Source organism: Aristolochia californica, unplaced genomic scaffold (genome assembly GCF_029961685.1).
Source record: "Aristolochia californica isolate CCGP_79_NKW_82.1479 unplaced genomic scaffold, dmAriCali1.0.hap1 SCAF_15, whole genome shotgun sequence".
NCBI lineage: Eukaryota > Viridiplantae > Streptophyta > Magnoliopsida > Piperales > Aristolochiaceae > Aristolochia > Aristolochia californica.
In genome coordinates this window covers 24,614,059-24,630,209 of record NW_027181826.1, presented here as the reverse complement: position 1 = coordinate 24,630,209, position 16,151 = coordinate 24,614,059, and the positions used below count along the sequence as shown (strand labels likewise).

The 16,151-nt window shown below is 39.9% G+C and overlaps 1 protein-coding gene across 7 annotated transcripts; it reads left to right on the top strand.

Moving 5' to 3' along the window:
- Positions 1 to 964: 964 nt before the first annotated feature.
- Positions 965 to 14,035, top strand: LOC137951107 (protein CHROMATIN REMODELING 4-like). Of its 7 annotated transcripts, XM_068797699.1 has the most exons (14): positions 965 to 1,458; positions 2,811 to 3,144; positions 3,487 to 3,588; positions 3,804 to 4,484; positions 4,987 to 5,091; positions 5,176 to 7,812; positions 7,921 to 8,078; positions 8,220 to 8,334; positions 8,535 to 8,623; positions 9,105 to 9,795; positions 10,159 to 12,155; positions 12,414 to 12,483; positions 12,549 to 12,603; positions 13,609 to 14,035. In XM_068797699.1, exons 2-11 carry the CDS (start codon positions 2,923 to 2,925, stop codon positions 12,112 to 12,114), a joined length of 6,756 nt encoding a protein of 2,251 aa, XP_068653800.1. In that variant the 5' UTR covers positions 965 to 1,458; positions 2,811 to 2,922; the 3' UTR covers positions 12,115 to 12,155; positions 12,414 to 12,483; positions 12,549 to 12,603; positions 13,609 to 14,035. The 7 variants fall into 7 exon arrangements, with proteins under 7 accessions (XP_068653800.1, XP_068653804.1, XP_068653805.1 ...); XM_068797703.1 differs by having other exon boundaries at positions 8,538 to 8,623; positions 12,414 to 12,603; XM_068797704.1 differs by having other exon boundaries at positions 10,159 to 11,161; positions 12,414 to 12,603.
- Positions 14,036 to 16,151: the final 2,116 nt, after the last annotated feature.

Below are 16,151 nucleotides of genomic sequence, written 5' to 3'. Positions count from 1 at the left end.
GTAAACGGATATGACAAGATGACTAGCAAAACCTGTGATTTCTGACGTAGATTAAAGCACCTTAGAAGCTCATAACTGATTTCTGTCAGCTACCCATTTGAGGCATTTTAAGTAGCAATTCAGATGGCTGCAGGTTCTAATACATTTCAATGACTACAAGTAGCCAAATCACTCCGCTAAACCATACATTCCCATCACAGTGCTCCTCCCCATTTCTCCTCTGATGAAGAAAACATAGTCAAAACCCACACTCCAGCACAGTCTGGACTCTAAAAGGAAATGTAGTCTGAACTCTGAATGATCGTCGTTCCCTCAATTCAAAGTTTCAGACAAAGACGTCAAAGCCGTTCATGTTCTTTTCTTTCCTCAGATAACAATGCTGAGGCTGCCGACGGGAAAATTGGAAATAATCAAGGACGGTTCGGCTAAACTCAACTCTCCAGGGAACAATTTGGAAAAAAAACATACTATCAAGGACCGAAGTGTAATACTCCAAGATTCAGCAACTTTGTCGGTGGTTTCCACCTTGTGGTGGGTATTTAGACAAAATTGAAACAGCAACTAAGCTTTTTAGGTAACAGTGCAGAGAGCAGCTGCCGAGGAGTCAAACGTAATTATGACGTCATCGAGGAGAGAAAATGAAAATTGAAGAAAAATGAATAACACGATCAGACAGGTGATAAAGAAATTGTCAGAAGCAAAAGAAAACACAGCGAGGAGACAAAAAGTACAGAAGTCAGGTACGAAGGAGAGGAGAGAGAAAGAAGGCGGGAGGAGAGAGAATACGAAGATTAAGATTCTGGAAAACAAAAGCAGAAATTGGGAAAATGAGAATCGGGGTTTCTTAATTCATTTATTTTTCAAATTTTCAGTATTTATGGCGTCACACGTTGGAGTTAGGAGAAAACGGGATTTTCAGATTAAAGAGAGAAGATAAGTGAACGGGGAAAAAGTGGAGAAAAAAATTGAAAAGGCTGCTGGTAACAGCCCACATAGCTTTCCTCAACACATCAAAACCAGCAAAATGATCGATTCTGTCAAGAGGGAGGGTGGCTCTTGCTTTCTAGCTCGTCTTGGAGGAGAGAGAAAGGGAGGAGTGAAGATTAGAGGAAACAAAAATGCGCCCTCTCGAGGAGCAATCTGCCCTCGCTGCGCCACGTGGAAGGGAAGCATTGGCCCACACCTGCCATGTCAGTCCCGCGATGGTTTTCTCTCTCGTCCTACGACCCCGCCGATTCCGTATCTTGTGCGTCTCTCATATTTATTCTCTTTCTCGCTCTATCACCTGCTCTCCAAAGCCCTAGCCCCTTTTCTTCCGCTGCCTGCTACCCTTGCGCTGCTCTTCGTTCAATCCACTACCTCCCTTTTTATCCGTTTGGATGATCTGGGCGACCAGTTGGTTTGTACAGCTCTTTGGTGAAGAATTTGCGGTTCTGGGTGTACTCACGGTTCAGAATGGTGAGTTTTACTGATATTCGATGTTTGCTCTGTGGCGTTGCTTTTGATTGTAAGGTTGTGGTGTTTATGTTTGATATTCATTATCTCGAATTTGCTCGGGTTTATCTGATTGTGGTTTAGTTTCTGGAATTGTGACTCGACTGTCATTTGGGATTATGTTTTTATATTATTGAATTAATTCAGTTTAAATCCTCATTTAAGTTTGGCTTTTTCAATGAGCTATTGGCTTGGCTGTTGCTGTGGCTTTTTGTTTCTAACTGTGTGCGATACCTATGAATCTGAAGATGGCCTTTTAAGATTCTGTGAGTAAATGGTTTGGTGAAATTAAACAAGGATTGGACTTTCTGATGGAGTAGGTTCAGTTAGTGTAGAATGTATTTAGCTTGGTCATTGAATTTGGCACACAGATCTGTATTTTTGGACTTACTGGAATCTGATTCTTTTGCCTAGTAGAGAAGTAGATGAAAGTGGGTTTACTTCTGTAGTTGGTGATTAGTTTACTTGACTTCAATTTTATGAATGTTGTTTCTAGGACAGGTTTGCATTTGGTAAGTAATTGATCCAGTAACATTGTCCCTTTAAGTTTAACAAGAAAGAGGAACTTGAAAATTTGGTAGTGATTTTCTTTTCTCAACCATTAACTTTGACCAATTAGTGGTAGTTTACTGTTTTTTTTATCTGATGGAGTTTGTGTATTTTTGGATAATGCTGTCTTGTTCTTGCTAACTAAGTACTCAAGAATATAAGTTTGGTTAGTAGTTTCTGAATGATTCTGAGTTTTGATGTATGTGCTATTTCTAGTGACATCCAGTGATGGGACTCCTTGTCACCGGATTGTGCAACTAGGTGCAAAAGGAGCTTACATTGCTTTGAAGGTCAAATTTTAGGTTCCATACTCAGCTGTACCTCTTTGCTATGCTTTATTCTGAAAATGAAAAAGGTATTTATGTGGAGCTGTAGAGATTATATTTGGATTTGAAGTAAATTGGAAACAAGTCAAACATTTCATGGTTTGGCTTAGACCTTCCTGCTTTATTTGGACGCTAATATTTACAGGGTGTGAAGGAACTGGATCTAATTGTCGGAACAAACAGAAGTTGGATAATGTGATTGCACATCTTCATATTATGAAAGCACAAGTTCACATGCTAAAATATGCAATCTCTGTCCTTTAAAGAGTTTTCCTATTTTAAAAGAATGGTTCAAAAGTTGTGGTTTTCTTGGTGGCTGACTTTTATTGATGGAACTTGTCTTGTTGTTTCCTCTTGCTGACTTTATTTATCAGTGGTTTGTCTGACTTATTATCACTACATTTTTATAAAAATGAGTGTGATTTCTTTTAATTCCTGTAGGAACCGGACCTGGGGGGCTGCAACTCCTTGTTGATGGTGGATTCATATCCTGGATGATTAACTTATGTCATGCTTCGGAGTAGTCATGTTTTTGAAATAAACATCTGTCAAGATGAAGGAAAATGGTCCATTGCATGATAAAATGATCGAAAAAAACTGGGTCCTAAAGCGTAAGCGAAAACAGGTCCCAGCAACAACAGAACTATCTAATGGAAAAGATGGTATTTCTTCTGTACCTTTGGAACCTCTAAGGAATAGCTTGTCGGCCAAGCGAAGGTTAAGGAGTGGTGGTAGCATGTCTCCTTCTCCACAAAAGAGGAAGGGAAATGATGGGGTATAATTCTGTTCTTCTTTTTAATCATACAAAAACTCAAGTCAACAGTCTCTTTTTGTTATTTAGTGTCTTTTCTTTTTCCTTCTTACTGTTCCAAAAAGAAAGTGAGCTTTTGACTTCATTTTTCTCGTCTTTATGTTTATGCGCTCATAACTGCTGATTCAAGCATCAACTGAATCTAAAAAACTGTTTGACTGCCAAGAAAAGAGAGGGGAACTAATAAAAATTAAATGAGCTTACTTTCTTTTGATAATTTTACATCTTATGTTATTTTGGGTTTTTGTTTGTTAGTAATGGTCACCGAGCTCACCTATTGGTTTCTTTCTTATATCTGCCCTGCAGTACTACTATGAATGTGTAATTTGTGATCTTGGTGGCAACTTATTGTGTTGTGATAGCTGTCCTCGTACTTATCATCTCCAGTGTCTTAATCCACCTCTCAAGGTAGGTATTCGATTTTATTACCATTCCTCCTTTGTTTTCACTTTTTCTATGAATTTCTAATCTGGCATTGAGTGTTCCTTTCTTTGTCTGTCCTGAAACTGTTGTTTATTTTTAAACCATTTTTTATTTTATTAACATCATATGCAGAACTGATGTTTCTTATACATTTATACGAATGACTGATTTGTATTTTTGTATTTTTTGTTTCCTTGAAGAGGACTCCTCCTGGGAGGTGGCAGTGCCCAACATGTTGTGAGCAAAAAGAGTCTGTAAAATCTGTTACTCCTCTTGATTCTGTTTCAAGAAGAGCGAGAACTAAAGCTTCCTTAAAGAAATCAAACATTGGCAGTAAAGCATCTGGTTCAGGGAACTCATTGTCAATTGGTGGAAGCTCCATGCTAGAGAAGAAGCATAAATCCCCTTCTGTCAAAGATAAACTTACCTTTGCTCGCCATGCATCACCAGTTGAAAAGAAGTCTACATCACAAGAGATGAATACAAATAGTAGCAAAAAATCATCTCACTCATCATCTGATGGTGGGTCTGAAGAAACGCCGTCCCTTCCTCAGGATATGCAAAATTCTTCTAGATCTTTGGACTCAGATCCTCAGAGAGAGACAGGATCTCCAGCAAAAGGGCTTATTGTCCACTTTTGTCATTCTGCAGAAAAATCTAAAAAGAATAGGCAGAGAATTGAGAGAGGGGACCATAAAAAGCTGTCTACAATTGATGCTAAAAAAAGTGTGGGATCCACTCTTCATACTCAAAGGAGTGGGTCCAGGGCATCCTCTGCATGCTCTGAAATTAGAAATCGCAGAAAACGTAGTTCAGTTGACCGCCACAAGCCAAAGCAAGATCGAGTAGTGCAGAAGTTGGCACATCAAGAACAAGATAAGGTCTCTTTTTGCTTTGGTCTCTAAACTTGTTGTTATTTCTAACATTTTGTTATGGAAATAGGCCCATGTGGTAAGGTTTTACCTCTACATTTTAAGTGCATAGTAGCACAACCAATTACTAGCATAAGGAGTTCACATGGCAATTAAGCGATGTGCATGTGACTTACTGCAAGTAAATATAGAAGGTACCTGCCGCACCATTGTGAGAAGGCTTGGCTGTCTCTGTGTATGATGATAGTTGCTTGTGCTTTGGTGATGATCTTGACCTTTAGGTCTACCTGAATCTAATGAGCTAATTGTTCGAAGGGGTTCGCTGAAGCACCATACCTCTCTTTGAATTCCATTAAGAACAAGAAAAAGAAAAGAAAAGAAAAGAGGACCTTTTTCCAGTGGTGCAAGGGAATCTGCTTTATTCGTAACTTTGTGAAAGGATACCTCTTTACTGGCAAATGAAGCTGCAATAACTTTTCTCATTCATTTCTTCGTCTTCCCTGGACAGCAGAAGTCTCCTGAAGAGATGTCAAACTTGTCAAATGAGTTTGATGGAGGAGCTGTGGTAGATAAAGTGGCTATGTATGGAGAGTATATTCTTGAGGGAGCGCAACAGGTAAGATAACTAACTGTTGCATGGTTCAGTATTCTATTTCTTGGTTTAATTTGGTGTTGATAAAACAGTTCCTGTTTATTAAAGGTTGACCGCATTTTGGGTTGTCGAATTCGAAGTACTGGGGCTGGTATCCTGTCAATTACGCTTGAAAATGAAAGTAAAGTCACAGATTTGAAGGATGCTGAAAATATGTGCATAGATGGTTCTGATGTCAATGAAGCCCCTATAGACAAAGGAAAAGTTCATGAGGAAGGGGATGGAGTAAACAAAAATGACAGCACACACATGTCTTTAGGTGAAGACTACTTGGAAAAAGAAGATGTCTTGGCATTGACCTATGTACCTGCCAAAGACCAGGAATACACGACAGTCAACTGTGAGGCACAGGTCAGATCTACTATTAATGCTGTAGATATTGTGCAAGTAACTAAAGACACCATGGAAAAGTCTAGTGATACAAGTGAGGCAAACTTGAAGACAAGAGCTCATGTTATCATAGATAAAAAGAAAGACCTGGAGTCAATGCAGAAAGATGCAGATCGGACACCACATCAAGATATTGTATATGAATTTTTGGTTAAGTGGGTTGGCCAGTCTCATGTTCACAACACATGGGTCAGTGAGTCCCAATTGAAGGTTCTGGCAAAGAGAAAGTTAGAGAATTACAAGGCAAAATATGGAACCTCTATGATTAATATTTGCCAGGACCAATGGACCCAGCCTCAGCGAGTTATAGCTCTTCGTATTGCTAAGAGTGGTACAAAGGAGGCATTAGTAAAATGGTCTGGTCTTCCCTATGATGAGTGTACATGGGAAAGATTAGACCAACCCATCATGGAAAAGTCCTCTCATCTTATAGCAGAATTTGAACACATCGAGAGTCATACACGGGATAAGGACTGCAGTGGAACTTACCCATCAAAAATAAAAAGTGGTCAAGGTGAGCTAATTCCTCTTATGGAGCAGCCTGAGGAACTTAAAGGAGGTTCATTGTTTGCACACCAATTAGAGGCATTAAATTGGTTAAGAAAGTGCTGGTGCAAATCTAAGAATGTGATCTTAGCTGATGAAATGGGCCTTGGTAAAACTGTATCTGCATGTGCTTTCATCTCATCATTGTATGTTGAATTCAAAGCCAAATTACCTTGTCTAGTTCTAGTCCCCCTTTCCACGATGCCAAATTGGGTTGCTGAATTTGCATCTTGGGCGCCTCATTTGAATGTGGTAGAGTATCATGGAAGTGCAAAAGCAAGGTCTATAATTCGTCAATATGAGTGGCATGCAGGTGACTGGGATGGAAATCATAAGGGTAGAACTGCCTCTTACATGTACAATGTTTTATTGACCACTTATGAGATGGTGCTTGCTGACTCATCTCATCTACGAGGAGTCCCCTGGGAGGTTCTTGTTGTAGATGAGGGCCACCGCTTGAAGAATTCGGGAAGCAAACTTTTCAGTATGCTCAATACATTTTCTTTCCAGCATCGAGTGTTATTGACTGGAACTCCCCTGCAGAACAACATAGGCGAGATGTTCAATTTGTTAAATTTCTTGCAGCCTGCTTCTTTTCCTTCACTGTTATCCTTCGAAGAAAATTTTAATGACCTGACTACTACTGAAAAAGTGGAAGAACTGAAAAAACTTGTGGCCCCTCACATGCTACGGAGGCTTAAGAAAGATGCGATGCAGAATATCCCCCCTAAGACTGAAAGGATGGTTCCAGTTGAATTAACTTCCATTCAAGCAGAATATTACCGTGCCATGCTTACAAAAAATTATCAGATCTTAAGAAATATAGGAAAAGGTGTTCCACAGCAATCTATGCTTAATATAGTCATGCAGCTCCGAAAGGTATGCAACCACCCTTATCTCATTCCAGGGACAGAACCTGAATCAGGGACTATTGAGTTCCTACATGAGATGCGCATAAAAGCCTCAGCTAAACTGACTCTGTTGCATTCTATGCTGAGGATCCTGAAAAAGGAAGGACACCGGGTACTTATATTCTCACAGATGACTAAGCTTTTGGATATCCTTGAAGATTATCTCACAGTGGAATTTGGTCCCAAAACATTTGAGAGGGTAGACGGATCCGTGTCGGTGGGGGATCGTCAAGCAGCTATTGCACGCTTTAACCAGGACAAAACCCGTTTTGTCTTTTTGCTGTCCACTCGATCTTGTGGGCTTGGAATAAATCTTGCTACCGCTGATACGGTGGTAATCTATGATTCTGACTTTAACCCACATGCGGATATCCAAGCCATGAATCGGGCCCACCGAATCGGTCAATCAAAAAGGCTTCTAGTGTACAGGTTGGTTGTTCGTGCCAGTGTTGAGGAGCGAATCTTGCAACTTGCCAAGAAAAAACTAATGCTTGACCAACTTTTTGTGAACAAGTCTGGATCACAAAAAGAAGTAGAAGACATTCTAAAATGGGGCACAGAAGAACTTTTTAGTGATTTAACTGATGGGAATGGAAAAGACGCTAGTAATGAAAGCTCTCACAACAAATCTGTTGTGGGTGGGGACCCAGAGCAGAGGCATAGAAGGCGAGGTGGTGGCCTTGGAGATGTATATAAAGACAAATGCACAGATGGATCTCAGAAGATTGTATGGGATGAAAATGCAATTCTGAAGTTGCTTGATCGTTCTAACCTTGCTTTGGGATATACTGAAAATATTGAAGGCGAGGCGGAGAATGATATGCTTGGTTCAGTAAAGGTGGGTTCTCCCTCCATACTTGTTTTCTATCTGACAATGTAGCTTTCAGCCTGGTTTGCATATTTACTGTCTTTATTGCATCACCTTTTGTTTTGTTTTACAAAACAGTCTTTAGAGTGGAATGATGAACCGGCTGAAGAACAAGCAGGCAGTGAGTTGCCCACAACTACAGCTGTGTGCATCACTGTGCATTCAAATGATAAGAAAGAAGATCCTGCGGCCAGTGGAACTGAAGAAAATGAATGGGACCAGCTTTTACGTGTGAGGTGAGTTTTCAATTTCTACTACTTGTACTTTCTCCTGATTTGAATTTTGAAGAGAGATCTGCATGAATTTTATTTGTTCGCTTTCCACAATATGAATGCCATTAGTTGGAGTTGAGCACTTGTTTTTCTTTATCATTATAGGTGGGAGAAATATCAGAATGAGGAGGAAGCAGCCCTCGGGCGTGGAAAGCGGCTAAGGAAAGCTGTCTCCTATAAGGAAGTCTTTACTTCACATACAAATGAAGCTATGAGTGAGGTACTGTTGTTTTCTTTCTGTTTAGCTTTGGCACAGTTCATTTGAAGCTTGAGTAGCTCTTAGTTTTCATATAATGTATTGTATAAGAGAATAACTATGTTATTAGGTTATCCGCTTGTCTTTAGGGAAAGTAGTAATGGTGCCTGAATGTTTGTCTTCTCAGTAGCTTCCTGTGGTCTGATTTTATTTTCGGGTTATAGCAGAGTGGTAATGATGAGGATGAACTGGAGCCGGAGCCAGAGCGTGAGCCAGAATACACACCCGCAGGTCGAGCTCTAAAAGCAAAATTGTAAGTAGAAATTCTTGAGATGTAGTTATCTGTGTTATAAAACCTGGATTAGACAGGCCAGTTGAACCAGATTCAACAGGATCAGTCCTTCGTCTTGGGTCAGAGTATCTACAGATCTGGAACTGGGGTGAAAAACTTGGTTGACCAGGTTGAGTTTACTGGTGAACTGGTTGACCGGCCTGGTTAACCCATGCAAGCAGAAGGATGGGAGGGGCAGCGGCCACCCTCCCCTTTCCCCTCTCTGTTTTTACAGAAAAACAGAGACAGGGAGGGAGGGAGGAAGGGGGCACACATTTCCACTAGTGGGAGAAGGCAAACTGGCTGTCAAACCCAGTTGACCTAGGTTTAACAGGACCTGGTCACTCTCCAAGTTGGATTTTGTAATAGTGGTTGTTATATTTGGTCTTGTCTTGATATTGATGTTTATTACTGAATTTTCAAGTGAATTTGCCAATGATTGCTGAAGTCCTCTTTTAAACAGTGCAAAGCTTCGTTCTAGGCAGAAGGAACGCATCGCTCATAGACATCTGTCAGCATCTTGTGCCATTGACCCACAGGCAGTTGGTCTGGAGTCAGTGCAACCATTACACACCATTGAAGTTGAGAGTCATCATAGTTTGAGACGTGCTGAAGTTGTACAAGACCAGGTTTCTCCAATAAACTTGGAGGATAACATTATGCCTCAGACATCTGAAACTGCATCAAGGAATAAAAGTGAACAATCTTCAAGGAACAGGTTCTTGAAAAGTACATACAAAACCGCTCATAATCCTCGTCTGGACCTCTCTGTCAAACCTCCTGGCAGTCTCAATCCTGACATATTCTTACCAAGCCACCAGTTCCAAGGCCTAAATATGGGGGGCACTTCACTACCTCCAACCACCATACTGGGACCTGTTTTGGGTCTATGCGCTCCAAATGCACCTTTACGAGATTCAACCTCTAAACACTTACAGCATTACTTGGAGCTGCCAAGATCAAACAAGCAGCAAACTGGTGTTGGTATGGGGGTGCCTGAGTGTCCACTTCGGTTTGCTCCTGCTGCTTCAATTTCCATCAATTTGGACTTGGCACGAGAATCTGCAGCAGTATCAGTGTCATGTGATGCATCAGAGATTTTGCATCATCCTTTCAAGAGTACAATTCGAGAGGGCCTCTTTCCTACTCTGCCAGTATGTTAGCTCTAGACACTTCTTGTTATCTATCCATTCTTCTTCCGTTATTTATCTTAAAAAAATTTTAAAGTACAGAAGTGTCTTGACATTTTTTACTCCAATGCAGTTGAATGTTTGTTTCAAATGGTTAAAAATTCTAGTTGACAAGAAGCGAAAAAGAAAGTGGTTACTGGTTCTATTTTTCTCAGTCTCATTCTCCTGAATAAAATTTACTCTATGGAACAGAATCTGCTCAGATACTTCTCTGTTTTTGTGACCATTTGACTACCAAAAAGTTTCTTCGTATGTTTTTCTGTTACGAAGATTTGAAGTATTTGAGATGCTTGTGAAACTGATTTAAGTTGGCTGTCTGATTTGCAGTGCCCTCCTACATTATCACGAGGAAGAGATTCTCTTGATAATCTGGAGAGTTTAAGTGCTGGATTTCCATCTTTCCAAGACAAGTTGCCTGCACCCAATTTTATTCTTGACGAGAAGTTGAGGCCTAAAGTCCCATTATCAGCTAAAAGTGTGTCCAACTCCTATGCTGAACTTCTACCAAACTTATCATTAGACATGAATGGTCGAACTACGACTCACTCTATCCAAGATCTGCCTACAATGCCATTATTGCCAAATTTCAGGTTTCCCGTTGATGAGAGTATGAAGCATCCCATTGGAGAGGTTCCACCAGTGTTGGGCCTGGGTCAGGTGCAGCCAACATTTCCTTCATTACCTGAAAATCACAAGAAGGTCCTTGATAACATATTAATGAGGACAGGACCTGGATTGAATAAATTCAGAAAGAGACTGAAGATGGAGGCTTCATGGTCAGAAGATGAACTTGATATCCTCTGGATTGGGGTTCGTAGACATGGGCAGGGTAATTGGGATGCAATGCTCAGAGACCCGAAATTGAAATTTTCGAAGTACAGGACCTATGAAGAACTGGCAGAGAGATGGGAAATGGAGCAGCTCAAAATCTTGGATGGTCCTGCTTTCCTCTCATCAAAATTAGCAAAACCTACATTTCCCAACATTTCAGATGGGATGATGACACGGGCATTACTTGGAAGTAGAATTACAGGGGTTGATGGGCCAGATAATTATGGTCCACATAGATTTCATTCACATCTAACAGATATCCAGCTGGGCCATGCAGATCTGCCGCATGTTGGGCCAACTGATCATCTCAGTCAGATGAATGAGCATTATCCACCAGTTCCTTTATGGAAGCAGGACAAGTTTAAACCAATTTTTACTGGAGATTCATCTGCTGGACCATCTGATAGACCGGGGACCTCTAAACTGTCATTGGAGCCCCCATTTCTTCCCAGTTCATTATCTGGCAATTTACAGCGGAGGGATGGTGATCAAACTGCAAGTAGGTACCTGAAGTTACCTAGTCTTTTGGATGAATCTCTGAATTGGTTACGTGATAGTCACAACATTTCACGGGATGCTGGATTCAGTGGGCCATTTTCTGATACCAGTAAGAAACCAAGTTTTGACCATCCTCCGATCAAGATTGATGCTTCTGTTGGTAACTCTTCTGCAAACAAGCTTCCTCATTGGCTACGAGAAGCAGTCAATATGCCTCCCAAGCTTCCAGAACCTGAGTTACCTCCGAATGTTTCTGCCATTGCCCAGTCTGTTAGAATGCTGTATGGAGAAGCTCAGCCAACAATTCCCCCTTTCACGGTCCCGGGTCCACCTCCATTCCAGCCAAAGGACCCAAGAAAGAGGATAAGGAAGAGGCGGAATAAGTTACGTAAACTCCACTGCATGACACCAGAGATTGGCACTTCAAGCTCTATTCCACCTGGTCCTTTTCCATTGATACCTCCAGTAACTACACCATCAACATGCCTCTCCTGGGTGGAACCCACTGTTACCCTTCCTTCACTGAATTTAAATTTGTTAAGTACGCCATCTTCATCGACACTGCTGACCAACCGCAAGAAGTCAGGAATTTCATTATCACCATCGCCTGAAGTGCTTAACTTGGTTGCTTCTTGTGTAGCTCCTGGCCCACACATGCCAAGCTCAAGCTTTCTCACAAGTGATAGTCCTGCAACGAGGAAGGAGTTTGAGCATTTAGAGCCATCTGGAGACGTAGGTAGTTTGTATTTGATGAAAGGAACACGTGGTAAAAGAAAGGCAAGGAGCTCTCTGTTGGATAATTGGGGCAAGCTTCCAGAAAACCAGGTGGTGGATAGGACAGAGAGTGGGGACTCTAGTGAAACCCACTCAGATGCACGTGAGGTCCAGGCTGAAGTGGAGGAAATATCTTCAGAGGAGACGGTGTCAGATGACCATCACACTAAGCAGGAGTAGTGGATCTGCCGTTTTGTCTCCATCAACAATGTGCCATTTTTGTAAGCATGATTTTTAGAGTGTTAATGAGGGAACAGTTATTTGGACATCCCTTAGTAAAGATTTTGTAACAGAGAGAAAAATATAGTCTTGCCTTCATGGAGTTGTTCCCCAGCGTTTCTTTTTCATTAGTAGTGTTCTTATTCTTAAAATTTGTTTACATACCAAATCTGTTGGAATAGATTTCTTTCCCAAATTTTGGAATATTATCCTACATTCATTTGGAAGGGAATAACATAATTTCCGGTGTTCCAATACAGGTTGATATCGGTGTTGAGTAAGCAGGTCTTTCTAGCAGTAACCTGAGACCTCTTTCCTAAAGCTGCAGAGGTAGTACTCACCTTCTGTTTTCCTTGATGCTTTAAACTGTTTTTTTAGGATCAAACATGATGCAGGCTTTTTGGAAGGCTAAAGCTGCACCAGGAAGTAATGCTTCCATAATTCTCATGGGTAAGCTGAGGCTGGACTGTTCCCACAAAATTCAATTGTATCTAACCTTCGTTGTTAATCCCATCCAAAAACTATAACTCTTATCTATTTGTCTTGATCCTTGATAAAGAGCCTACATTGAGAAAATAGATATTGTTTTTTGTTTTTTTGAATATTTGATTATACACACAATATGCCTCATGCACTGGGTGGAACTTGAATCCAAGACCTAGCATTAGAACCCTCCATGGGGCTGTTGAGCCATATGCCTAACTGACATAGAGTTATAGTATTTCAGTCTTGGAAAGCGTGTGGCAGAAAAGAAAATTCATGTGGTTTGTTAACTGTTTTTAGCTGTCTTTTTAGCCTTGTTTGTGAAATGTGAAGCCATACTGTTTGTTAGTTTTCTTATGGACTAGGAGTTTTTCAAAGCAAAAGCTGAATACGGCGTTTTGTTTGTGGTAACCGTAGGAAGCATATGTTGACAATATTCTAGGATGTTATTGTTGTATGTGCTAAATAGCTTATAATTAGTTGTGCCTATGGAAAGTAATCCTAGGAAGACTTTCTTTAAGCAGGTAATCCAGTAACAAAAGTGAAATGTATGTATAGCATTGTCTGTATTTTTAAAATACTTGAAAATACAGATCTTTTGTTTTTCTAACTCCTTTGGATCCTAAATCTTTTTGGGGCTTTGAGGGTTTTATTAGTGTAATGCTGTGGTTATTAGGTTCAAATGATGGCAGTAACACTTTTCTGTGTGGTGTACAGTGTTTAGTGCAACTGGTCTCTTTGTACTTATCATTTCTATAAGATTTTTACATTTATTTTTTGAAGAGTCTATAAAATTTTTACATTAATGACCTCAAAGAGCATTTTCGGATCTCCTACTATGTAACTAAATTTTTACATTACTCTTCATGCTCCTTAATTAATTATTCTCTTAAAACAGTGGCCACAGTCGGTTGTAGCAATTTGTTTTCTGTTATTGACTTTCTCATGTAGCCTATATTATCAAACTCACAGCTGATCAGTTGGTTGAAATGGGTGCCACTGGCTCAACCAGACCCGACCTGCCCCAACAAAACCCCCGAGCTGGTGGAAAGCCGCACAAAACTGGTTTCGACTGGGCTGGTCTCGTGTATGTTGACGGGGAAGCCTAGTCTATGCTTCCTGGCAGATGGGAGGGTGGAGCTCTGATGACAGAGGGGGGCAGGGCAGGGCAGGGCAAGGCAAGGCAAGAGTTCCCTCTTCTCAGCCCATTGTTTAGTAATAGAGAGGTCAGGGAGGAGACGAGGATGACATACTATGAAGTTATTCTGGGTCAACCGGTAATAAAAAACACTGGAAGCTGATCAGTTTATTTTATTTTTTTTAATTTTTTTGATTTTTAACATTGGTTGTAACCCTTTCCTGTAAATCTATTTCCATTCTGTTAAAGGGTGTCATGGTCTCTCCCAGATGTAGAGTAAACCTCTAATCAGCAAGCATAGCTACAATTTTGTAACATATGTTTCATCAACTGCTTGAATTCTGGAAATGCTTCTGTTTTGCAACTTTCACGAAACTTACAATCCATCCTCTGATTGTTACTAGCGGGCAAAAATTGCCAAAACTCGATCTTCCAACTCGAAATCTGTTAACACAGGAAGAAAAACCTGAAAGTAGAAAATCTCGAACGGGTTGCGTCTTGTTAAAGCAGAATCCTTCGACTGGGAGTTGATCAACTTTGCAGAGAAACATACTTATAGAAAGCATTAAATTCTTAAGATTGTTTCATTCGCATCAACGGCCATGCCGACATCGACATGCATCAAAGAATTATCACAGGAAGAAGCATGCCTATATAATGTCAACCTGGAGACGCAACATGAGTATCGGAAACCCAGAATCTGCCTATTCTTTTCCAAAAAATGGATGGCCATGAAATCAGAACCAGACGCAAGAAATGAGAAGCCAATTTCTCTTCCTCTCGCTGCCTCAATATCCCATCACTCCGTCTCGTTCTAAATATCCGAACAGAATCTAACAGATGCAGATGCAGGCTCTCTTCTTTTGCTTCAGCAGCAAAAATGTATTTTCAATAGGAAAAGAAAAAAAGGGAGAATCCGTTGTGAAATGTAGGAGAAGGATTGATTAATAATTTTGATTTCGTTGTAGAAAAAGAGAAAAGAAAGATCATTAGTACAGCGATCAGACATCATAAATACATCACTTTGATCTACCAAAACTTGGGGTGTTCATGCATCCGCAACACTGACACCCATCATATAACCAGAAAATCCTTGAAAGGAGAAAAAAGGAGCGATCTTCCAACTATTAATGAACAGCGGCAAGCACCGGAGGATCCGAGGTAGCCGACGAGAGAACAAATCTCGACGAGTGCGTAAAACCGATTGGACCCATCATCGAAGGAGCAGTCACTGTGATCGAAATTCCGGGCATAGCTCAACGTATCGTAGTGACTGTGGAACGCGGCAGGCCTGGTGGCCGAGCACAGCATCTTGCTATGCTTCTTCAGCTTCCTCATCAACTTTCTCAAGTAGCAGCTCGACGATGGCCGCCGGTGGTGCGGCGTCTGCCTGATGGCGTCAAACCCAGCTCCAGAAACACCGGAAATGGAATAAGAGCTGTGTTTTTGCCACCGTACGTGACCCATCTCTGTCATGCTATAAACTGCTCGTCTCTTTTCTTTCTTCCTGCTGCTGAAGGTGTTCATTACAGGGAAGAAGATGGAGCTCAGTTGGATTGGATACCCGTTGATTATTCTTTTATAGTGTTGAGATTGCGTTTGTTTATTATACTCCGATTGTTATTTCATTATCTTCGAGGTTCATTTCGGGGGTGTTAGTCCGCCGATGGACAAATGAACGATCAAGTTCATGTCCAACATTAAGATCATGATTATATCATCTTCTCACTTTGAGTTAGTGTTGACAACTTCATGTGCACTGGAAAACAGTTTCCGGTGTTAGTGCCACAATATGAAAAAAACATAAAAAACAACAAGAGAATCTTTAAACCTTTATAGTACACTTAATTACAATATAATCCTTAAACCTTAAATTAGGTAAAACAACTATTATTACTACATGAATAAGTTATTTAATGTATAATTAAATATATTAATATATTTATTAATTAAATTAGATATTTTATTGTGTATTAATATGGTAATTACATGAGCCAATGAAATACGCACATGATTAATTACAAATAATAAATAAATAACGTTATAAATAACAAAAATAAAAATAATACGTTGAGTTATTAATTTATTAATAACATATGATATAATTTAACCTAAAAATGAATAATTTAAGAGAAAAAATTGATCTAATCATAAATTTAACACACTATATATTTGTACATAATATATTTTATGTATTATTAATTAATAATATATTATCACAAAATTTAAAACCATTGGTTTAATTAACTATAGCAATCGATAATTATGCCAAAATAATTTATCAAATATTTATTTTAAAAATATTTTAATTATGACTATTAAATCACTATTTTAATATAGTAATTATAAAATAAATATATTAAATAGATAAAAATAA